This window comes from Rhinopithecus bieti, unplaced genomic scaffold (assembly GCF_001698545.2).
Source record: "Rhinopithecus bieti isolate Rb0 unplaced genomic scaffold, ASM169854v2 scaffold_14839, whole genome shotgun sequence".
NCBI classification, from domain to species: Eukaryota; Metazoa; Chordata; class Mammalia; order Primates; family Cercopithecidae; genus Rhinopithecus; species Rhinopithecus bieti.
The window spans coordinates 1,120,553-1,145,071 of record NW_016808133.1 but is presented as its reverse complement, the minus strand read 5'-3'; the positions used below and the strand labels follow the sequence as shown (position 1 = coordinate 1,145,071).

Genomic DNA, 24,519 nt, shown 5'->3' with positions numbered 1-24,519 from the left:
TCCATGTTGGCTGCCACCCTGGCTGGCACTCAGGCACCGGGAGAGTTGTCTCAAGCCATGGGTTCTCTTGGGGTCACTCTCAGCAGCAGGCACCTGCCTGGCTTTCATGCTCAGTCATTGCTGTGATTCGGCTCCATTGCCCCTTCTTCCTCCACTCCTGCGCGGTGAATTACCTTCCCTCCTGTCTTCAGAATTCCCTCTAGTTTACGGCTTCTGCTTACTCATAAACACTTCTGCCTTATGGCTTCAGTTGAGTGCCTTTTATTTGTGTCCTTCAGCTTCTGCTCCTACTCCTGACTGCTAATATCGATGACAGCAGTTATCTTCAAATTCCTCATAAGGGGCTCCAATGACTTCATTTAGTCACTCTGCACAGCAGACCTCATTAGTCAGAGCTCTCCAGCTGTCCTCCAGAATGCAGACTCAAGCCCAGATAATATGGTAGATGAAGTGGTGTGCCTTGCTTCAGCCAGGCAGTTCCCCTTTTGTGTTCCATATTGCACTACACCTCACAAATGGGTGCTTATGCTGTACTGGTCAGCTCCTTCTCATATATTAGAGCACAGAAAAGAGATAGACAGCTAGATTGTGAACATTCTGAACTTGCAAGTAACAAGTTGTGCGGAGACTATCTGGGCAGATTGTATTTTCCAAAGATAACCTCACTAATATATCCCATCCTGCATTTTCTCCTTAGAGTTGGAAGTTGACACGGTGGGTGCATGGTCCTTCCTGTTGAATCTAAGCAGGCCTGTGACTACAGTGGAAGGGAAGCTACCTGACTTCCAAGGCTGACTCATAACAAGTGGTAAGGCTTCCACCTATCTTCTTGGGGTTCTTGCTCTTGGAATCCAGCCATGATGCTTGTGGAGGTGCTTCTGCTCAGCCCTCGCTAACGTCCTGGTTGACAGCCAGCATGAACCACCAGACACACGAGCATTCAGATGACTCCATCCCTCAGCCCCCAAGCTGCCCCAGCTAATGGTCAGTGGAGCAGAGACAAACCATCTCCACCAAGTTAAGCGCGAATTTGCAAATTTATAAGAAAAACAAAAACAAAAAAACCCAACTCCATCTTAATAATTTAGGTTCGGGGTACTTTGTTACCCAGCACTGGATAACTAAAAGCATCTCTTACCATCTCCCTAGTGATCTTATCCCATCCACAGATCCCCCTCTTTCCTGTATGCTCACCATCATCACCTCTACTGGCTCCTTAACCCCAGCCTTTAAATGTACTTTAGCAGCTTCCAGACTAAAGGAAGAAAAAAAATCTCTTTATCAAGTCGGATCCCTTCTTTCACTCTTACCCACTAGCTCTGTTCTTTCACATTCAAATTTACTATAATGGTTATCTACTCAACAGCTACCTTTAAACTCCTCTGAGCTACTCTATTTACCCCAAGCAAGCATTTTCCCTCTGCCCAGTGAGCTTTTAGTTGCAAAACCAATGGACAACACTCAATATTTATTTTCCTCCTTGTCTAACACCACATATCTCACTGTGGGATGTCATCTGCTCATTTGCTCCACTACTACCAAAATGCCTTCAACTCTTCATGCACTGATGTGCAACTCTTACGTACTAATGACTGAGGGCTGGAAAACAGCTGGGAGGAAAGACAGAAATGTAAACCAAAGAAAATGACTGAGGCAAGTCTCAATCAATTCAGAGGTTTATTTTGCCAAGGTTCAGGATGTGCCTGGGGAAAAGGAACACAAATCGCAGGAACATCTGTGATTCGTGCTTTTTCCAGACAGAGTTTGAGGACTTCGATATTTAAAGGGGAAAGAGTGGGCAGCAGAGGAAACAAAAAGGATAAAAGGGGGGAAGGGTAAACAAAAGGTGGCAAGTGGTTTCTTTTGAAGCTCTACAGATCCCCATATTTCCTGTATCTTCACCATCATCCTCTCCACTGGCTCCTTAATTTCAGCCTTTAAATGTACTTTAGCAGCTTCCAGCCTAAAGGAAGAAAAACAAGATCTCTTTTTTTTCTTGTTCTTTTTGAGGCTTTGATTAGCACTCATCGAATCCACATTTTATATGTTAAAGGAGTGAGTTGAGGAACATGGTCAACCATGCACTTGTCTCATGTTCGGTGAGTCTGCATTTTTATATAAGATAAAGTGTACAGAGACCGGGGAAGCAGTCATAAGACATGCACTTGTCTCAGGTGAGTGGAGGGGGGGATTCCTAGTCCTGCCTGTCCTGCACTGTGAAGATAAGCTCTTAATTTACATTGTCAGGGTAAAATTCATAAGAACTCTGTTTCAGAATAAAGATCTTGGGGCCCCAAAGAATTTCCTCATGAGCAAATTGTGAGGGAGGCCACCTGGGGAGATATGTGGCCTTCTATCTTTGCAGCTATCTACTTAGGAACAAAATGAAAGCAGTTTTGTGTGACTCAGTTCCAAAGTTAAATTTTCTCTTTGGCATAGTTTGGAGTCCTGAATTTTTTATTTTCCTTTCGTGTAAACAAGTTAGGATTTATTGAAAGACTTCCAAGTGCCAGGTGCCTGTCTAAGCACTGTCAAGCAATAAAATTTCAACAAATTCAGTTTAATTATCTAATTGGCTTTTATTAGCAATTCATGAATCAGGCAGCATCACATGTATTAAATAAAAAGGTGCTCTAATGAGCTGAGCAGAGGAAGTTGGCTTTACAGAGAGCAAATGACAGAAGAAAGCAAAAACAAGGAACAAAAAACAGATTGTTCAATTTAAAATTATTTTCCTTGTAGGGTTAAGACAGATGGGAATTCATTATCACGCTGCTTCAGGCTGACCAGGCCCCTTTGGATTGATTGCTGTGAATCTTGTTGTTTAGGAAAATGTCCCATGTCTAAGTTCAGTTTCATTACATGGCACCCAGCATGAGTGACTCCATTCTGGTTTGGTCTGGTCTGCTGGAGATTAGTGCATGAGCTCAGTCAAAAACTATGGCCTCCTATAAATTTCATTTCACAGTACCTTTGCCTAGGTTGATAGTAAAGAAGGAAAAGTGTAGTAGAAATGTGGTAGTTGGCCCTGAACTGACTCCCAGAGATCCTCACTCCTGGAATCCGTGCACCTATGTGGTCCCTTTTCACAGTGAATAGAGCCAACCTGTGTGACTAATAGGATACTGCAGAAGTGGTGGTGTGTGGCTTCTAAGAATAAGTAATAAAATGCATTGCAGCTGCTGCCTTGGCTTCTGGGGAAGCCAGCTGCTGCATAGTTAGATCACTCTGCAGCAAGGCCCCCAGAAAGCAACTGAGGCCTCCACAACAGCTGGCACCAGTGTGACAGTCACAGGAAAAAGCCACCCTGGAAGTGGATCCCGTCACCCCAAACAAGTCTTCAGATGGCTGCCAACTCAGCCAATATCCAACTCAGCCTCATGAAAACTCCCAGACATGGTGAGAAATAATAATGTGTATTGTTTTAGGCTACTGCATTGGGGGTATTGATTATGCAGCAGTAAACAATTACTACAAGAAGTCCGGTTCTACAGTCAGAGGAGCCTGTGTTTGATTTCCACTTGATCACACGGCCACACGTTAACTTCCCCAAGCCTGAGTTTCCTCCTGCAAAAATGACAGCACCCACTTCCTGCTGTCATTTTGAGGGTTACATTAGATAATCCATGTAGAATGCTAAGCATGATGCCTGACATACAGTAAGCTTGCTGCAAATGTTAGCTCTCATTATGATTATTACTCCAGCTCTACCTATTCAAATTTTTGTGCGGTTATCAAGACATGATTCTTATAACAGCATTTGAACATAAAAGAAGTGATAATAATGAAGGGACCCACTTGGATCCACCAAGACAGCATAAAGATTACTTTAAATTGAAGACATCTGAAATACAGCAGAGGCAGAAAGACGCCTTTCTGGAGCTTCCCTTATCTGACTAAAGGCAGAGAATTCTGAGAATAAATCCCCTGCCCTGGGAAGCTTCCAGCCAGGAAGGAGACTGACCATTAGAGAAGGTGCATAAACAAACCTTATCAAAAACTGTCTACCTTCCATTTGTTCTCCTAGAACAAATCTTCTATCTTTCCCCCACCCTCACCCTCACCCTTTCCCTTCCCTGGTTAAGCTGGCATGTAAGCCCGTACCCCCAGCTGTTCAGTGAGTTCATCAGTACTGAGTACTCCCACAGACAAGGGAATCAACTTCATCTTTTCTTTTGTTAATATATCAATTGTCAGTTAATTTGCAGACCCCTGGTATCTGGACCTAAGTTAATAGAGGAAAAGTTTTTCTCCCAACAGAAATATAGCATCTCCAAGGAATGCCATAGGTATCAAAATAAAATAGAAATAATAAAAGAGTACCATTATTAACTTGGATTTAGAGAACCTTAACCCTAGATTCCATTTCCCTGTGTGATGTAGAAACGGAATTCTGCAACTTCTGTCAAGGGCTGAGCAGTACTTTTAAGCCACTTTGAGATAAGAAATGTCACATACATGCTAGAGCCAGCGAAAACTGGCTGCTGTTAACAAGGAGATCTTTCAGAAAAATTCTTCTGAGCCAGCCTATGCCTGCCGCCTACTCTCTTATCTTCAATAGCTGATTAGCCCTTCTAACTCCCAATTCTGTCTTTCTCTTGGATTTAAGATTTCTGGATGCCCCTAATTACCCTTTGCAAACAATATATTTCACATTACCATCTTGCGGTGCAACACCAGGTAAAACTGTTCAAATCAAGAGGACTCTGATTTCCACCCCAAATTTCAGGAGATTCGGTCTTTTCTTGCTACATTATTCCCTGTAGAGAGTCCTGAGATGCCACCTGCATGGCCTTTGCTGGTTCCTGACATCTGCTCCTGTCATCAACCTCCTTCTAACTGGGAGGTAGTGAGAATGCAGGTAAAGGTGGCTTCTCTTACTGTGGCCACCTAGCCTTCTGGGGTAGTCTGTAGACTTCCAGCCCAGAGTGCCAGGGAGATCTAACTGACCTTGAGATGGGCAGGCCCATAGTGCCACCCAAGAAGGGCCCAGTTGGCAGTGCAGTCATGCCTCTCCCCACAGGTTCCCTTGCCCAGGACTGGACGATGTCCCTAGGCACCTCAGGCAAGCTAACTGGGCTACAATTTGGTCAGCATTGTACAGGTGTTGAAAATCCCAGTGGCACACCTCATACAGGAAAACACACCCAGTGCTTAATAGAACCCACCTTCTTTTTTTCCATTTTTTAGAAAATTGTGGAAAATATACGTAATATAAAATTTGCCACTTGTTATTGTGTCCGGAACTGGTGGGTTATTGGTCTCACTGACTTCAAGAATGAAGTCGCGGACCCTGGTGGTGAGTGTTACAGTTCTTAAAAGATGGTGGGGCCAGAGTTTGTTCTTTCTGATGTTCGATGTGTCTGGAGTTTATTCCTTCTGGTGGGTTCACGGTCTTGCTGACTTCAGGAGTGAAGTCGCAGACCTTCGCAATGAATGTTATAGCTCTTAAAGGTGGTGCGTCCCGAATTGTTCATTCCTCCCGGTGGGTTCATGGCCTTGCTAACTTCAGGAGTGAAGCTGCAGACCTTCATGGTGAGTGTTATAGCTCATAAAGGCAGCATGGACCTAAAGAGTGAGCAGCAGCAAGATTTATTGTGAAGAGCAAAAAAACAAAACTTCTGCAGCATGGAAGGGGACCTGAGCAGGTTGCAGGTGCTGGCTCTGGTGGCCTGCTTTTATTCCTTTATTTGGCTCCACCTACATCCTGCTGATTGGTCTATCTTACAGAGAGCTGATTGGTCCATTTTACAGAGTGCTGATTGGTCTGTTTTACAGAATGCTGATTGGTCTGTTTTGACAGAGTGCTGATTGGTGCATTTACAAATTTTTAGCTAGACACAGAGCGCTAACTGGTGCATTTACAATCCTTTAGCTAGACAGAAAAGTTCTCCAAGGCCCCATCCGACCCAAAAGCCCAGACAGCTTCACCTCTCAATCCCCCCTCTAAATAGGACACCCTAACTGTGGTTGGGAATTTGACTGATGACTGCTCTAAGAGTTATCCCTGCTGGATAGGGGTGAAGAAGGGGCCCCGCAGTTGTAGTGTCCTCCAGAGGGGAACTCTTTAGGCCAGTGGAAGGGCCAGCAGGTTGGTCCAGGGGTCCTCAGTAGAAGTTGTTAGTTGAACTCATTTGGAGTTCCATTTGTAAGACCATCTGTAGCTTGATGGCCTCGATTCTAGAGGAAACGAATTTGACAAGAAGGTTAAAAACACAGGGCCTAAAGGCGAGTAACAGCAAGATAGCTGCTATGGGACTTAGAAAAGGGAGAAGCCATGTTGCCCAACTCCAGAGGTTGGTATAAGAGTTTGAAAGGCGTTGTCTGATTTCAGAAGCCTTTTCCTGTAAATGCTGGGCGGCATCTCATACTATCCCTGACTGGTTAGTGTAAACCCAACACTCTTCCCCTAAGAAGGTGCAGAGTCCTCCTTCCTCAGCAGTGAGGAGGTCTAGGCCTTGGCGGTTTTGGAGAGTCACTGCTGCCAAAGAGTCTATTTGGGATTGTGGAGTAAGGATAGATTTTGTTATTTCTTGCAAACTGTCTGAAAAATCCTTTGAGAATATGTGGTAGTAGGATAATGAAGTAGATAAACTGGCTATTCTGGTTCTGATAGCAGTAGCCATTCCTAACCCTATAAGTAGGGGTATTAGTTGTATGGCTCTGTGCTGATGGACTTGAGCTTTGAGGGGTACTGATAAGGTCTGATTTCCTGGGGCAATGTTAATGTTGGGACTTAGAAAGACTAAGGTGCAGGTGCCTGTCCAGTTAGTGGGGAGGCAGCTATAGGTTGATGTTCCGCGTAAGAATATACCTTGGCTGGGTAGACAGAACTGGTTGTGTATGTTAAAAAGGTGTGTGAATTTGTTGTTTTCATTTTCCCATACTCCTACTTGCCAAGGTAGCCCCGGTGAGTGGCTGGAAAGGGGTGTTGGGAGCAAACTGAGTGGCTCCTTGTGTTCTATTTTCCCATTGGAGAAAAAATTGTTTTGTCTCTACTAGGAACCATCTGAGAGAGTGATTGAAAGAGGGGATGAGAAAGCATTCACTAGTGGTGGGGACGCTGCTGCAGGGGGTGCAGGGGTGAATGGTCATGCAGGGAGTATGTTTACCATTACAAAACCTGGACTGTTTGTTAAGCAGGGAGGTGATGATTTTGGGGGCCCTGAGAAGCAGACAAGCCGTCTGAATGGAGCTGTTTGGGTGACTCGGAAGTTACTATGATTAGTTGGGGCTTGACGTTGTAGGGTGTAATTACACTGATGGGGTAGTAGGTAATAGTTGTAGGTAGTAATAAAAGCTGGATTGCAGCTTTTATGTCCTGTTAGGGTATTCTTGGTCCTATTGGAGATGGGGAAGTCGGCTAATGATTGCATATTTAGAAGTCAGAAAGGGTCTTTTCCTTCATAATGAGGGTGGTAGGTTAAGTCGGTAAAGACCCAGTTTTTTTTTCAGGAATGGGAGTGGCAATGTAAGCAGAGGTTGATAGAGAGATATAAAGCCAACAGTTATTTTCCAGGGAAGGATTGGACTGGTTTAACAGAGACTGGGTTAAGTTGAGAGTCTTGTAGAGGTAATTAGAAGCTAGTGGAAGGGGAGGGGTGATTGTATGAGGTATCCAAGGAAGCAGGAGGGATAGATAGGTAAAGAGTAAATAGGAAGGTAAAGAGGCCGCTTTGGAAGACGAGATCATTTTATCTAGGCTGAGTTAAAGGTAGGAGTAAATTGCTGTCAGAAGGAAGGAAGATAGAAACAAGGCTGATGTGCTTAGGATTTTTGTCCTGGTAGGAGCTACAGTATATAGTCCTATCACAAACAGTATGGTTAGTATGCTGCTTAATAATATGATGAAATAGTAAAAGGATTCCATTAAAAGGGCAAGGAGAGGTGTTAAAGATACAGATTATGTAGGTTTTCACTTATCCTTTTAAGGAGGAAGGGGTTTTCCTCAGGATCAGTGGTAGGAACCTTTTAGTCTGGGGTGTTTCCTTCCAAAATAGGAGATGCAACGGTTTGCAGGTGTATAGAGGCTGGTCTTGCTGATCTTGGGACTCCTGAGCTGACAGTCCTGCAGGTTCCTCAGGGGATGTCCAATGTTTAACTCAGGTGTGCTGAATCCAAGATTCCACTCCTGCCACCTTAACTGCAGTGGGGGCAGAGAGGATTACTGAGTATGGTCCTTCCCACAAAGAGTCCATGGATAGGGAGGTAGAGGGGAGAGATTTGACTAACACTAAATCTCCTGGTTGAAAACAACTCTGTTCCCTTTTCTCTGTGATGTCCTTCAGGTAGGTTTTTAAGGTTTTATTGATATTTTGCCAAAGAAGTTATATCATTGACCAAGTTGGCCATTTCCTGATCAAGTAGGAGGTCATTTGTGAGAAAAGTTTGTCTATACAGCATTTCATATCGGATTCTCAACAAGGCCATGGGCAAAAGAGTAGGCCATGGGAGATTTCTAGTGTTAGTTTCCTTAAGTGCCTCTTGAGTGTTTCATTTGCCTTCTTGACCTTCCCTGAGGATTGTGGCCTCCAGGCACAGTGAAGGTGATATTGTATCCTTAGTGCCCTGGAAATTCCTTGAGTTATTGTGGCTTTAAAAGCTGGACCATTGTCACTCTGTAAGCTTTGGGGAAGCCCAATTCTAAGAATTATTTCATGAATTAGGACTTTAATCACTTCCTGAGCCTTCTCTGTCTTGCAGGGGAAAGCTTCTATCCAATTTGTAAAGGTATAGACACAGACCAATAAGTATTGAAATCCCTTTGACTTAGGCATATGGGTGAAGTCTAACGGCCAGTCCTCTCCAGGATACTGACCTATTCTTTGTTCCCCCAAAGGGGCCTTATGATGAACCAAGGGATTATTCCTTTGGCACACCTCACAGGCTTTGACTACCTGTGAGATGGTCCAGAGGAGATCTGGCCCTGTAAATAGGGATTTGGCCTTGAGTGTTTTTAATACCCATATGAAAAGTTTTCTGGAGGCTTTTAAGTATTTTCCACTGGCTGGCTTCAGATATAAGCACCTTTCCTTCTTCTGTCGTTAACCACCCTGACAGGAGAAAACTATGCCCCCGTGACAGTCCCCATTCTGTTTCAGTTGGGGAATACTGGGGCTTAATCTCTTGGAGGGGGTTGTTCCATACCAAGGGTCCTTCAGTAGGTATTTCTAATGGGAGGTTCCGCCTAGCAGCAATTTTGGCCTCAGCATCTGCCCGACGGTTTCCTTCTGCCTTTTCTCCTTCACCTTTCTGATGGCTTTGGCAGTGTGAGACTGCCACCTCCTTGGGTTTTTGCACTGCATGCAATAACTCCATAATTTCCTTGTGGTGTTTAATGGGGGCTCCCCCAGAGGTTAGGAACTCCCTTTCTTTCCATATTGCAGCATAGACATGTAGGATTAGATAAGCACACTTGCTATCTGTATGCACATTTATCCTTTTTCCCTTTCCCAGTTCTAAGGCTCGGGTAAGTGCCACTGGTTCTGCTAACTGGGCTCCAGTCCCTGGGGGAAGAGGCTTACTTTCAAGTACGGTTACATCACTAACTATGGCATAACCTGCCCTTTGTATCCCATTCTCCACAAATGAACTTCCATCAGTATATAGCTTAAGGTCAGGATTAGCTAAGGGGACTTCTAAGAGATCAACTCGGGTGCCATAAGTCTGGACTATAATTTGTTGCAGTCATGCTTGATTGGTTCCCCATTCTCTGGGAGAAAAATGGCAGGGTTGAGGGCCACACACATATGAATTTGAAGCACCAGTCCCTCAAGGAGTAGTGCCTGGTATCTAAGTGGGGAGTTGTCTGATAGCCACAAACTTCCTTTGGCACCTAGTACACCATTTCCATCATGAGTATCCAGACAGTGAGATCCTTTCCTTGTATTGTTTTGATAGCGTCTCACACTAAGACGGCCACCACCAAAACTACCCATAAACAGTGAGGCCAGCCTTTTGCTACTACATCAGTTTTCTTTCTTAGGTATGCCACTGGTTGTGGGGTTGTCCTACGAGTCTGAGTAAGGACTCCAAGAGCTATCCCTGCTCTCTCTGTGACGTATAAAGAGAAGTTTTGTCCTGTGGGAAGGCTTAAAGCTGGAGCTTGTACTAGGACCTTCTTTAAGGTTCTGAAGGCTGTTTCTGCAGCACCTTGTTCCTATTCTACTAGTTGAGTATGTGCCCTCTGGGTCTCCTCGATTAGAGTATAGAGGGGCCAAGTTATCTCGCTGTATCTGGGGATCCATAGTTGGCAAAAGCCAGTGATTCCAAGGAACGCCCGCAACTGTTTTAATGTCTTAGGGTGAGGATAAGCCAGTATAGGCTGTATTCCTTCCTTGCTGAGGGCCCTGGTCCCTTTGGCTAAGATTAGGCCTAGATATTTAACCTGCTGTAGGCAAAGCTGGGCCTTTGACCTAGACACCTTGTACTCTTGATTGGCTAGAAAGTTCAAGAGATCTAGAGTAGCCTGCTGGCACGAGGCTTCCGAGCTGGTAGCCAAAAGTAAATCATCCACATACTGAAGGACCAGAGTGCCTGGACTTGAGAAGTGGCCTAGATCTTGGGTCAGTGCGTGACCAAACAGGTGACGGCTATCACTAAACCCTTGGGGCAAGACTGTCCACCTAAGTTGGGATGTGTGGCCTGTGGGATCCTCAAAGGCAAAGAGAAACTGGGAGAGTGCAGGGGAATACAGAAAAGGCATCCTTGAGGTCCAGAACAGTGAACCATTCTCCTTCCCCTGGTATTTGAGAGAGCAGGGTATAGGGGTTGGGTACAACTGGATATAGAGGTACTATTGCCTCATTGATGAGTCTAAGATCTTACACTAGTCTCTACTGACTGTTCAGTTTTTTTACTTCTAGTATTGGGGTGTTGCAGGGACTGCTCATTTCCTTACTAAGCCTTGAGCTTTTAAATGTTTAACAATATCCTGTAATCCTTTATGAGCTTCAGGCCTTAAGGGATATTGCCTTTGATAAGGATAAGTGGTGGGGTCTTTTAACCTGATTTGGACTGGGTGGGCATTTTTTGCCCTTCTAAGTTGTCCTTCCAATGCCCAGACTTCAAGGTTGATTCCCTCCTCAAGTAGGGAACAAAAAATGGGTAACTTGTTCTCCATATTCATGTAGATAATTTTCCAGCTTTGGCTAATGTATTCCTCCTTAATAAGGGTTTGAGACTTTCAGGTATGACAAGAAAGGCATGTGAAAAGAGCAAAGTCTTCCAATTACAACTAAGGAGGTGGGAAAAATACCTGGTTACAGGCTGTCCCAGGATTCCTCAGATGGTAACGGACCTTGAGGACAGTCGTCCAGGGCAGAAGATTAATACTGAGAAGGCTGAGCCAGTGTCCAAGAGGAAGTCAATTTCCTGGCCCTCAATGGTTAAACGTACCTGGGGCTCAGTGAGGGTGATGACATGAGCTGGCGTTTGTCCCAGGAACCCTCAATCTTGTTGTTGGATCATCTGGTTGGGGGCTTCTGACCTAGAGAACCTTTGTCCTCTGGGGCTGTGTACCTTCCAGTGATTGCCTTAACATAGTGGACATGGACGAGGGGACGGTTTGTTTCTCGTTGGACGATCTTTTTTAAAGTGTCCTTATAAACCATACTGATAACAAGCCCCACTGGGTGATTGGCCTCCTCTATTTTCTGTACTCTCTGAACCACCAAAGTTTGTTTGTCTGAGGGCCATGACTAAGGCTTCAGCCTTTCTCTGATCTCGATTTTCCTTTTGGGCTTGTTCCTCTCAGTCCCTATTATAGAACACTGAGGTTGCCCAGTTTAATAATGCCTCCAGATTTTGTTCAGGGCCCGGGGCTTGCTTTTGGAGCTTTCTCCTGATATCTGCGGCTGATTGGGTAATAAATTTATCTTTTAGAATCAATTGATCCTCGGGTGATTCAGGTGACAGGGGAGTATATTTTCCTAAGGCCTCCCATAGCCGCTCGAGGAAGGCAGAAGGATTTTCTTCCTTTCCCTGAGTTACGGTGTACACCATTGAATAATTGATGGTCTTTTTTCCTAATTCTCCTTAGTCCTTCTAGAACACAGGTCAACAGATTTATGACTCCAGTCCCCATGATCTGAGTCAAGGTCCCAGTGGGGATCCATACTGGGGATGGCTTGCTGACCCGTAGGGAATTTGTCCCTTTCTTTGGCTGTCATTCTATCATTTACTTGACTAAGATACCAGGTATCTCCAAACTCTTGGGCTGCAGCCAAAGCAGCATTCTTTTCATTAAAGGCTAGGGTTTGATCTAACAATAGTATGACATCTCTCCAAGTGAGATTGAAGGTTTGCCTTAGACCCTGTAGGACATCTATGTACCTATCAGGATCATCTGAAAACTTCCCCAGGTCTCTCATGATCGGCTTTAAATCAGAGAGGGAGAAGGGGACATGTACCTGGGTTGGACCAAATTCCCCTCCCCCTACAGCTTGAAGGGGACACAACTGATAGCCCAGGGGTTTTTGTGGTCCTTTGGAGATTTCTTTGCTTATTTCCTTCTGGGCAGGGGAGATTAGAGGAGGCTTATCATTAATAGGAAGGGGAGTTATACGGAGGCTAGGATATGGAGGTAAGCTGAAGGTTCTCCTGTGGAATGTAAATTGCAAGCTTTGCATAGTTGTATATGCAAAATTGAAAAAAATTGTTTTCAATGAAAATAAAGCTTGGACATAAGGTATTTCCATTTGCCTTCCCGCTTACAGAAAAGGTCAAGCTGCAGGATAGTATTGTAATTTGTATTTCCCTCAGGTGGTGATTTTTCCCCACCAGGGAGGGAATATTGGGGCCAGGCTGTAGTGCAGAAAAAAATGAGCCACCTCTTTTTCAGGGTTTGTGGGTCAAATTGGTCCTAATGGCTTAGGATGCATTTCAAGGGTGAGCCTGTTGATGCCTGAGTGTTTCCCATCTGAAAGACAAAACCACCCTCGGTTTTGGTTTGTTTATCCCCCTGCCCAAGAACCCGCAACAGTCCCTGAACCCTGCTGATCAGAATAGTTGCGCTCACCACGCAGCAGTAGAAACACCTCTTTCCCAAGAACCACAACAGTCCCTGAACCCTGCTGATTGGAATAGTTGCGCTCACCAATGCAGCAGCAGAAACACTAGTTTTCCTCCTAGACCACAAGGAGAACTGAGAAAAATTGGATTTAGTGGCCCTTACCGATGCATTCTTGAAAAACTGTTAGAGTCCTAACCATTCTCCTGGGACCTTACCTCTGTAAAGGTCCCAATAAAGATGTTATGCCCCAAAAAATGAAGTGGAGGGCCATACCCTGAGGGAGGGAAGGGATCTCCAGGGTTGAAAGAGTGACACCTTTTGTCCTCACTTATATGAACAGGAAAGATACAATTTCTGAGGCTCTCCATATCCTGGCTTCAGGAATAGCTGTTGTTAGGCCTGCTTGTCTGAGGAGGGATCCTAAAATTCCAGATAATCCCTGCTATGACGGGGCTTTGGGCAAAAATTATGTCTTTCTGATTGGTGAGCCTGAGTGCCTAAAGAAGGGAATAAAGTCCTGGAGTTTATAGTAGAAATCATTCTTAAAGGAGAAACTAGAAAAGTACCAGAGACAAGGAGTAGTTTTTAGAAGCAGGACTAGCCTCGGAGAGGAGAGGTGGGAGGAAGTTTGTCTGATAGGCATTAGGATCCAGGGGCAATGGTCAGGATAGATAGGATAGATGGGCAAGTCTCACTTGGGTGACATGCCTTTGAGAGGTCAGCTCGTGGCCATAGGGTAAACCAACTTGTTGTCGGGATCCCGGAGCTGAATGGCTTTCCTCTCTGTTGACCCTCAGCTTAGCCTAGAAGTACAGGAAGAGTGGAAGCTGGTTCCAGGCAAACCAATGCTCCCAACTCTGAAGAGTCTGGGGTGTTAGAAAGCCCTTTCCCAGAAACCCTGACACCCACGTCTTTAGTCCTGCAGCCTCGCTAGTTGCTTTTAACTAGCCGACAGGTGCCCAGTATTTAGCCTCCAAGTTCTAAGGAAAAATAGGACAGGATAGCAAGCGAAAGGGGTCTGATTGTACTCGCCACTTGGCAATAGGTGATGGTCCCTTCGTGGTTGCCAAAATATGTCCCAAATTGGTGGGTTCTTGGTCTCGCTGACTTCAAGAACGAAGCTGCAGATGCTTGTGGTGAGTATTACAGTTCTTAAAGACGATGTGTCTGGAGTTTGTTCCTTCTGATGTTCAGATGTGTCCAGAGTTTCTTCTTTCCAGTAGGTTCGTGGTCTCGCTGACTTCAAGAGTGAAGCTGCAGACCTTCAGAGGGAGTGTTACGTCTCATAAAGGTGGCATGGACCCAAAGAGTGAGGAACAGCAAGATTTATTGCAAAGAGCGAAAGAACAAAGCTTCCACAGCGTGGAAGGGGGGTCCAAGCGGGTTGCCACTGCTGACTCCGGTGGTCTGCTTTTATTCCTTTATTTGGCCCCACCCACATCCTGCTGATTGGTCTGTTTTACAGAGAGCTGATTGGTCCATTTTACAGAGTGCTGATTAGTCCGTTTTACAGAGTGCTGATTGGTCCGTTTTGACAGAGTGCTGATTGGTGCGTTTACAAACCTTTAGCTAGACACAGAGCACTGATTGGTGCATTTACAATCCTTTACCTAGACAGAAAAGTTCTCCAAGTCCCCATACGACCCAGAAGCCCAGCCAGTTTCACCTCTCATTATGGTTTGAATATCTTTTCCAAAACTTCTGTTGAAACTTATCCTCAAAGTGGAGTATTGAGGTGAGCCCTTTAAGAAATGATCGGGGCCGGGCGTGGTGGCTCAAGCCTGTAATCCCAGCTGACTTTGGGAGGCCGAGACGAGTGGATCATGAGGTCAGGAGATCGAGACCATCCTGGCTAACACGGTGAAACCCCGTCTCTACTAAAAACTACAAAAAACTAGCCGGGCATGGTGGTGGGCGCCTGTAGTCCCAGCTACCCGGGAGGCTGAGGCGGGAGAATGGTGTGAACCCAGGAGGCAGAGCTTGCAGTGAGCTGAGATCCGGCCACAGCACTCCAGCCTGGGTGACAGAGCGAGACTCCATCTCAAAAAAAAAAAAAAAAAAAAAAGAAATGATCAGATCATGAGGCCTCTGCCCCGGATTAATCCATTCACAGATTAATGGATTAACATGTTATCATACAATGCCCTGTGCCACCTGAGGATACCACAGAGAGTCTTCACGTGCAATAAGGCTCCCCTGACCCCTGACAACCATCATTCTACTTTCTGTCTCTATGCATTTGACTACTCTGGGTACCTCATATAAGTGGAATCACACAGTCTTTGTCTTTTTGTGACTGGCTTATTTCACTTAATATAACTTCCTTAAAGTTAATCTATATTGTGGCATATGTCGGAATTTCCCTCCATTTTAAGGCTGGATAATCAATATGCCATTGCATGGGTAGACTACATTTTGTTTCATCCATTCGTCCATCTAATACAGGAGTTAAGAGGAAATCACTTAGGCAGATAGTAAGGGTATAGAAGTCCTCGGTAAGGCTTTTCTTTTTAATGAAAAGCAGCCCGAATCATTTTCTAACAAAGAGCAGCCTTTAAAGTTGAGCTGCAGACATAGACAAGCAAGTTGGGGGCTTGCATGGGTGAAAGCCAGCAGGAACTAGGGACTAGACATGCTCAAGATGGCAGTTCCACCATCCCTTCTCTGCCAGCCACGTGTATAGTAAGGAGTAAACAAGATGACACTGACCATGGATAATTTATTTGCATAATAAGATTAGGGTGGGGCGACCAGCCTTCCTCAAGCTATGACGTGCAATATGACACACGGTATGATGCCCCACCTGATTGAACCAGTCTGTGAGCCTTAGGTAAATAAGACACTGCCTCCTCAAGCTGGACTATAAAATCCCCTGCATTTGCCACCAGCTGTCTTTTCCGCTGGGAGATCCCTTTCTCTCTATAGAGAGAGCTGTTTCTCTTTCTCTTCTATTAAACCTCTGCTCCTAAACTTCTCCCATGTGTCTGTGTCCCACATTTTCCTGACGCGAGACGAGGAACCCCAGGGTATGTGACCCAGACATCGTAGCCGCGTCACATCAATGGACATTTGGGTTGCTTCCACCTGGCGATTGTGAATAGTGCTGCTTCAAACACTGGTGTACCCTCTCTTCTTTTGAAGGTAGTTTAGTGGCCCCCAGTTGTCACTTAAGCAAGTCCCTGACAAGCCCCAAAGCTGCTCGTCAGAGTAGCCCTTCCAGCTGCATAGGCTGATCTCATCTCGTGACATTTTCAGGGTTGTTTTAGTGCCTCCCTGTCGACCACCTGGGCAGCCCACCCCTGAGTCTGGCTTTGGGGCCAAAGTTTCTGCTCTTTCTGACAAGAACCTTTCAATTCATGCACACACACCCCTTCCCTGGGACATGAGCCTGCGTCATTATAGAATGGCCGACAGAGCTCTTCTATGTCAGCTGCCACCAGCCCAGAACGAAACTCGCCTTGTGCCAAGTCTCCTTGGGCCCCCGTGGGGATTCTCTCTCAGAGCCTCAACGCTCTTCTGTGGTTGAGGCCTTAATAATCACAGTCACTCTTTCACATTCTTATATTTTTTGCTAATTTTATGGGGGGAGAAAATATACTGCCATCATATGGGAAAAGGAAATGTGGCTTCTCCATTTATCTTCTCTGTTCTTCCTCATAGACCCCCACCTTGTAGGGAAAGCAAAGGGTGGGGGAGTTTAAAGATCTCCATCTCTTCTAGTTTAAAGATCTCAGTCTCTCCTAGTTTAAAGAGAGTCCTGCAAGCAATTGAAATGCAGCTCCTTCTCAAGGCCGAGTTAAGCCCTCTCATTTGTGTAAACCAGTCCTTCCAGGTAAAGGCACCCTTTTCCCATTTGCCCTCCCCATCTCTACCCCACAGTGGTGTGGGCTGGGTGGAGACCCCAGGGCAGGGGGCAGAAGGGCCCTGGATCTGTGCTGCATCTGTGGCACTGTAGGTCTTTATTGGCTTGTGAGTTGTCATGGACATGTCTAGAGGGCTTCGCTGCTGAAGTCTGGATCCTATTGTGAAGTCCCAGTGTCCTGTGGCCTTACCACACTCCCATTCCTCTTGCTCTCACTTTCAATCTCCACCAGGAGTGGGGGCCTCCTATGTCCTCTGCACACCACAGGCAGCCGTGGGGAGCCAGGAGCTCTGCCGCAAGCTCAGCCAGCCAGCTCTTCACCTCCACCTCCCAAAGCTTCCTGTACTCAAAGACACGAAGCTTCTTGGCTCAACTTGAGAGGTGGAAAGAAGATTCTCTGTATGTCAAAGAAACTCTATCCTAGAGTCTATCAGGCCTGGCTCTTAAAAGGTTAAAAGAAAGAAACTTTGTCTAGCTGTAGATTTTAAAAAACCCAACTGTGAGACTCAAAGACGATCGATGACTATTTTGATTTCGGTGGTACCTGCTGTCTTTCCTGAGACTGATGGCTTGACAGTAGGAATGGAAGCCCACATGGGAATGTAATTTCATGCCAAATTGAAAATGTATTGACTTCATTTTTATAAAAGATAATCTTCATTACCCACAGTCAATCTTAAAGAGAACAAGAGGGGTTTCTGCTCTCTTCCCTTTGGGGGACCCAATTCTGGTTCTGCAGATTTTCTCACTCACTCCCAGCAAACCTCACCTGATCACAGAGTGGACCTGGGCCCTTCATGGAAAAAGGAGGAGGGGGAGCTCAAGTTAAATGGAAATGTGTTATAGTCTCGCTACCAAATAATGGGTGGACTCTTGCTTAACTTTTAGTTTCTTTTAAGAAATTAAAAATTAAAATGGTAAATTGATGTTTCCGTCTAAGAACCCAAAAAATTTGCCAGTATCGCCACAAATGGCCCGATTCCATACAGGAAACTTACTAACTCCCTCTTTCGACTCTCTGCTATATGGACAACGTTTTACATTTTGACTCTGTATCCTGTGTCACAGATGAAGCGTGAGCCATGTCAATGTGCTCCTTGTTATTGGGACCTTTTATTTTTAGTTTATTTATTTATTTTTGAGACAAGGTCTCCGCTTCTGTTGCCCAGGCTGGAGTGCAGTCCTGCAATCACAGCTCACTGCTACCTCTACCTCCTGGGCTCAAGTGATCCTCTCACCTCAATCCTTGAGTAGCTGGGACTACAGCCACTCAAAAAAAAAAAAAAAAGAAAAGAAAAGAAAAGAAATAGCCCTGCTAATTTTTGTATTCTTCTTATTATTTGTTTTTGGTAGAGATGGGGTTTTACCATGTTGCCCAGGCTGGTCTCGAACTCCCGGGCTTGAGCAATCCACCCGCCTCGGCCTCCCAAAGTGCTGAGATGTGAGCCACCATGTGCAGACTGACCTTTTAAAACCTGGGAGGCACAGCAAGAACTCTGGAAACCAGAGTCCTTGAGTGAATGAATTCCTTCTAGAATACCTGAAACTATCCCCAAAGACTTTTTTTTTTTTTTTACTAAGATGGAGTCTCACTTTGTCACCCAGCTTGAAGTGCAGTGGCGCAATTTTGGCTCACTGCAACCTCCGCCTCTTGGGTTCAAGCAATTCTGCTGCCTCAGCCTCCGAAGTAGCTGGAACTACAGGCACACGCCACCACGCCCGGCTACTTTTTTGCGAACTCCTGACCTCAGGTCATCTGCCTGCCTCAGCCCCTCAAAGTGCTGGGATTACAGGTGTGAGCCACCGGGCCCGGCCAAAGTCTTATTTATACCTGCTTTCCCTCAAGTGCCAATGTAGGTTCATGAATTGTAACAAATGTACCCTTAGGTTAGGGATGTTGGCCGTAGGGGAGTTGTGCATGGTGGGGAAGTGGGAAGGGTATATGGAAAGTATCTGTTTCTTCCACTCAATTTCGCTGTGAACCTAAAACTGCTCTAAAAAATAAATTCTAATTTTTAAAATGGGGAAAAAAACCCAAGATCCATCACATGTAAAATTGATAAAAGTATATTTCATTACCATAAATTTGTAACTGAAAATTTATAATATTTACTTAATTTTTAGTCAATGAATAGGAATCATAAGGTGATACAAAGAAACATGGAATGAGGAGTTATATTTGACAATTAGAGAATCAGCATCCAAATTATATCTATGTTTTATGTTGCATTCATTTGTATTTTGTTCCTTGAGAAAATTTTGATTGCAAAGGTAAATAATTACAAATAAAAACGGACTCATAATATTTTGCCTTGAAATCTCAGGGTATTCTTTAATTTAAATTGAAGAAAAGGTGACAGAAAATCTTTGCTTCAACGTTGAATCACTAAGAATGTCTAATACATGCTTACATTCCTAAATGCAAACATAAACATTTTATAAGGAGTACACAAATTTACACCATGATGTATAGTTTTACACCATAGTGTGCTGTTACATGGCTGGCTATCCTGTCCTGAGGATAGCGTGAGGATCTCAGGGAGGAAGATGAGTTGAGGCTTGCCCATTTGAGCAAAGCTAGTGTGCATTTAACACCTTTGTCTAAGCTCTTGCAGGTTAGTGCAGACCAAGGCATTATTGACCAGGCAGCAAGGAGAGCCAAAAGCCATCCCATGCTCTGCCCCCAAGTCATGCACCCAACACAGAGCTGCATCTGCCCAGAAGAAGGAGTTTTGTTTCCTAATTCACATGCAGGTGACTTATAGAGACAATAAGGCATTATAGAGTCAGCAGTGAGAGGAATAGTTGTGTATTCATGCATTTCAGTTTCATATGCATGAATATGCACAGGCATGAATATCTTAAAAGAGCAGTTAAGAGTTTCAATTTTTATAACTAATTACATATTTGGAAGATCAACTATGTACACAATAAAGATGAGAAACATTTTATTCAATAGTCTGCACAGAGATAAATTAATCATGGCTACGTACGTTAATGTGGTGGTATTCTTCTAAGTGTCAAAATTCAGTATATAATACACCTAAGAGTATTGTTTGCATCATTTTAGTAGGAAGAAATTGAATAAATATTTTAAAGGCATTTAAATGAAAACTAAATGTGTAGTCTCAAAACTATGAGAATAAAATGAGGTCACATATCCATTAAATTGAAATTAAATGGCTTAAAAATTTTGTTCATTATTGTTGTTTTTACTAGAGACAGGGTCTGTCGCACAGGCTGGAGTGCAGGGTGCAGGGTTGTGATTATGGCTCACTGTAATCTCGATCTCCTGGGCTCAAACAATCCTCCCATCTCAGCCTCCCAAGTATCTGGGTCTACAGGCACATGCCACCATGCCTGGCTAAGTTTTTAAAAATGTTTGTAGAGACAAGTCTCAGTCTGTTGCCCAAGCTGGTCTCAAACTCATGAGCTGAAGCAATCCTCTCGCCTCAGCCTCCCAAAGTGTTGAGGTTACATGGATGAGTGAACCCCCACTCCAAGCAAAATTATTTCAAAATTCTTACCCACTTCCCTAGATGTAGTTTGAAGGTCAAAGATCACTGGGCTGTTGGTTAAGATATCCTTGCTGGTACTGCTGCCATTGCAACCACAGAAGTGTGCAAGTGGTATTATGGAATCATAAAAAAGAGATGCCTAAACCTGATTTAGGAGAAGATGCTGAAAAAAACACTAGGAAGGATTATATTAACCCTGCCACTTACTTTCTGTATTCTGATGCTTTTATATCTGAGGCCTTGCTGACTCTGGAGGGATTGCCCCTCCAGGACTGTTTAATTCCTAGAGATATTAAATGACTTGCCACGGAGTGTGCCTTTCATATGAAAACCAACCAATCCAGAGCCCACACTCCACAACCTCCTTTCTTATTGGGCTCTCATACGTAGGGCCACTATTCTCCTATCCTAATCGCCTCATGGCCAGGTGCGAGACAACTACAGACGACCTCTGTGTCCCAGAGCCTGTTGAAATTATTCAAACTAGACCATCCTAGCGTTGCTTCCCTGTCTCACCCATTCTTTCCCACAAAACCACCACAAAAGCTCTCTCCCTGGGTCTCCTGACCAACCCCGGTGCTTCCCATGTGACCCTTTGTGATGTGGTATGCCCCCTCCTCTTGGGAACTGTGAGTAATAAATGATCTTTTCAAGGATAATTATCTCCTGATCTGCTGGTCTCATTACACTTGAATAATAATAAAATCCACATGTTAAAACAAAGACTTCCTGAAGGAGGTAATGTATGAGATAAGGTCTGAAGAATGTGGAAGTATCATCTTTGTATAATGAGGCAGCAAATGGTGTTTTAGGTACAGAGAGCGGTATGTGCTGGAGATAAAAGAAGGCAAAAGTCACCCAAGAATTCACGTAGCTGACTGTGGCTGGATCACAGAACATGAGGAAGATGTGGGTTAAGGTGGAGTTGAAGAGGTTGGCAGGCACCAGATCTGGAAGGTCTTTATGTACCATGTTTAATAAACTGCAGAAACCATCAGCTACTGAGTTGTGCCTGACCACTACGTTTTCTCATCTTCCTTCTTCTGCAGACGGCCTGCTAATGTCTGTGGGAAATTTCTCCACACTTTATGCTGTCTGGTTGGGGCCATTTGATTGGTTCACCTGACCAAATTTGACCAATCAGAATCTTCCCTGGGATTGATATAGAAATGGTGGGAAAGATGCTATCTTTCCACAGAAGCCAGTGGCTTTGGTGGATGTGATTACAGAGTTGGCAGTGGCAGTCTTCCCTGACACTTGAAAAGATGCTGACTAAAGAAGAAAGCAGTCCAATGGAGACAAGTAGACATGAGACACAGACAGTGAGAAAAAAACAAATTCCACTGATTTTTAACTCCCAATTTCTTGATCCTGAAATTCTATTTTTTCTGTTCTTCTTTGAATACTATGAACTACCACAGAATCTTTTTCTATGTGAGCAAATAATCAAATAGATAATAAAATCTTAATCTGGCCTGGTTTGTAAATAATCAAATAGAGTTTAAGAGCAGTAAGCCTCTGCACCATTGACATTTGGGGCCAGATAATTCCTTCTTGTGGAGGCTGCCCTGTGTGTCGTATGGTGTTTGGCAGCACTCCTGTCCTCTAACCACTAGATGCCAGTAGTGACCCTTCCCCCAGTGGTGCCACCAAAGATGCCTTCAGACATTGCCAAAACCCATGGGGAGAAGAGTGGACAAAACCTTCCCCAGGTGAGAACCACTGATCTAGATGACTGATGACACTGGCATGGACCAAGGCAGTAGATGGGCAGGTGGGGAGAAGTGGTGAGATTCTGTATGTGTTCTGAAGGCAAAACACACAGAATTTTATGTGTGGATTCTGTGAACAAGATAAGGATTGGCAAGATTTTAAGATTTTTGGCCTGAAGCACTGGAACAATAAAGCTGCTGTTTACTAGGATGGGAAAGACTATAGGAGGAGCAAGTCTGAGAGGAAATCAGGAGTCCGGTTTTGGATGTGTTGAATTTGAGATGCCTGTTAAATCCACATGGAGATGACAAGTAGGCAGTTGGATATACAAGACAGGAGTTCAGGAATGAGGTCCAGGCTAGAGACAGAAATGTGACCGTCATTAAAATAGAAGTGTTACTTAAAGCCCTGAGGCTGGGAGAGCTTGTCGGTGCAGGGAGTAGAGATAGGGAAGGTGTGTTAGCCAGCATTTTAAGGTGGCCCTCTGACATCTGACCTATGTTATGTCCTTTGAAAGTAGACAGGACCTAGACTTGCTGCTAACTAGTAGAATGTGGCAAGATAAGGGGTTATCCCTACTACAAATACACCATGTTACATAAGTCTGTTTTTTTGCTGACTGGAGTCAGAGGCTCTCCTGCTGACTTTGAAGAAGTAAAGGGCTTCTTGTCAACCACTGTGGAGAGGTCTTGTGGCAGGGAACTGCAGGAGTCCTCTAGAAGCAGAAGACAGACTCCAACTGTTAGCCAAAAAGAGGCTAGGGCCCTCAGACATATGGGTGCAAGAAAATTAATTCTGCCAAAAACCTAAATGAGTCTGGAAACAGATTCTTCCCCAGCTGAACCTGCAGATAAGAACATAGCCCAGTCAATGCTTTCATCTTTGTCTTGAGGGAGACTCTGAGTTAAGCAAAAACAGGTCTGAGTTCATGAGCACATTGGTGCTAAAAAGTTGAGATCAAGATAAGCCAACAAAGACCGGCAGAAAACAAAGAGTCAGAAACTGAGTGAATAAAAATGAAACATTTCAAGAAAAACAGAGGGACTACTGTTGTCAATTGGGACTGACAGGTTGAGTAATCTGAGGTCTGAGAATGACTTAAGGGATTTGGCAATGTGGTGATTATGAGTGACCTTGAAATGACCTTGAAAAACAGCTATCTCTGTAGAGTAGCAGGACTGGAAGCCTGATGACAGTAACTGAGGTTAAAACACACACACACACACACACACACACACACACACACACGTACGTCAGGATTTGGATTCATATGGGAGCAGCGATCAAGTCTGCATTCTGTTTTGGAGGTAACAGCAATAGGACTTGCTGACAGATGGGAATAGGGGAAGGGAAAAGTCATCCCAAAGGTGGAGGCCCTAGCCACTAGGTAGGAGGGAATGCCCTTTACTACAGTGGGAGAAAACCAGGAGAGGAACAGGTAGAGGAGGGAACCAGTTAAAGTTATGTTAAAAAACCTGGTGTCTGCAACATATTTCCATGGAGAAATTCCATAGGCAGCTGGATATGAGTCTGAGCTCAATAAACAGGTCAGGATTAGAACTTCAGAGTCTTCCATTTACAGAAAGTACTTAAACCAATGATACTGTCTAGAATCATCGAGAACAGTGGTTCTGAAACTGAGAGATGAGGGTACATAGGAGGTGGCGATCTTGCTTCCAGGGCACACTGGGCAATGTTGGGAGGCATTTTTGATAGTCACAACTCAGGCAGGGAGTGATACTGGCAACCAGTGTGTAGAGGCCAGGGATACTGCCAAATATCCTACAATACGCAATGAAGAATAATATAGCCCAAAATGTCAGTTGTGCCAAGGTTGAGAAATCCTGGTCTAGAAAGCACGTGGTTATAGAAGGAGACTCTGGGGAATCTGAAAATATGGAGATCAGATAAGAAAGGGTAACCCTTGAGCAGTGTGAAGAAGAAGAGGCGAGAACGACCCCCGGACCGACCAAAGCCCGCGCGCGCTGCATCCCGCGTCCAGCACCTACATCCCGCCGCCGTCGCCACCATGCCCAAGAGAAAGGCTGAAGGGGATGCTAAAGGAGATAAAGCCAAGGTGAAGGACGAACCACAGAGAAGATCCGCGAGGTTGTCTGCTAAACCTGCTCCTCCAAAGCCAGAGCCCAAGCCTAAAAAGGCCCCTGCAAAGAAGGGAGAGAAGGTACCCAAAGGGAAAAAGGGAAAAGCTGATGCTGGCAAGGAGGGGAATAACCCTGCAGAAAACGGAGATGCCAAAACAGACCAGGCACAGAAAGCTGAAGGTGCTGGAGATGCCAAGTGAAGTGTGTGCATTTTTGATAACTGTGTACTTCTGGTGACTGTACAGTTTGAAATACTATTTTTTATCAAGTTTTATAAAAATGCAGAATTTTGTTTTACTTTTTTTTTTTTTT

The 24,519-nt window shown here is 44.6% G+C and overlaps 2 protein-coding genes across 3 annotated transcripts in view; both read left to right on the top strand.

The window, feature by feature from the left end:
• Nucleotides 1-24,519, top strand: part of COG2 (component of oligomeric golgi complex 2) — a 103,330-nt gene that overhangs the window by 14,109 nt on the left and 64,702 nt on the right. For both annotated transcript variants that reach the window (XM_017885595.1, XM_017885596.1), the window contains 2 exons: nucleotides 698-808; nucleotides 2,011-2,099. In XM_017885595.1, the coding sequence (XP_017741084.1) occupies nucleotides 2,070-2,099 (30 nt within the window). In that variant the 5' untranslated portion in view covers nucleotides 698-808; nucleotides 2,011-2,069. The remainder of the gene's footprint in view (nucleotides 1-697; nucleotides 809-2,010; nucleotides 2,100-24,519) is intronic.
• LOC108537851 (non-histone chromosomal protein HMG-17) lies at nucleotides 24,037-24,511 on the top strand. Its single transcript, XM_017885600.1, has one exon. It carries the CDS (start codon nucleotides 24,135-24,137, stop codon nucleotides 24,405-24,407), a length of 273 nt encoding a protein of 90 aa, XP_017741089.1. The 5' UTR covers nucleotides 24,037-24,134; the 3' UTR covers nucleotides 24,408-24,511.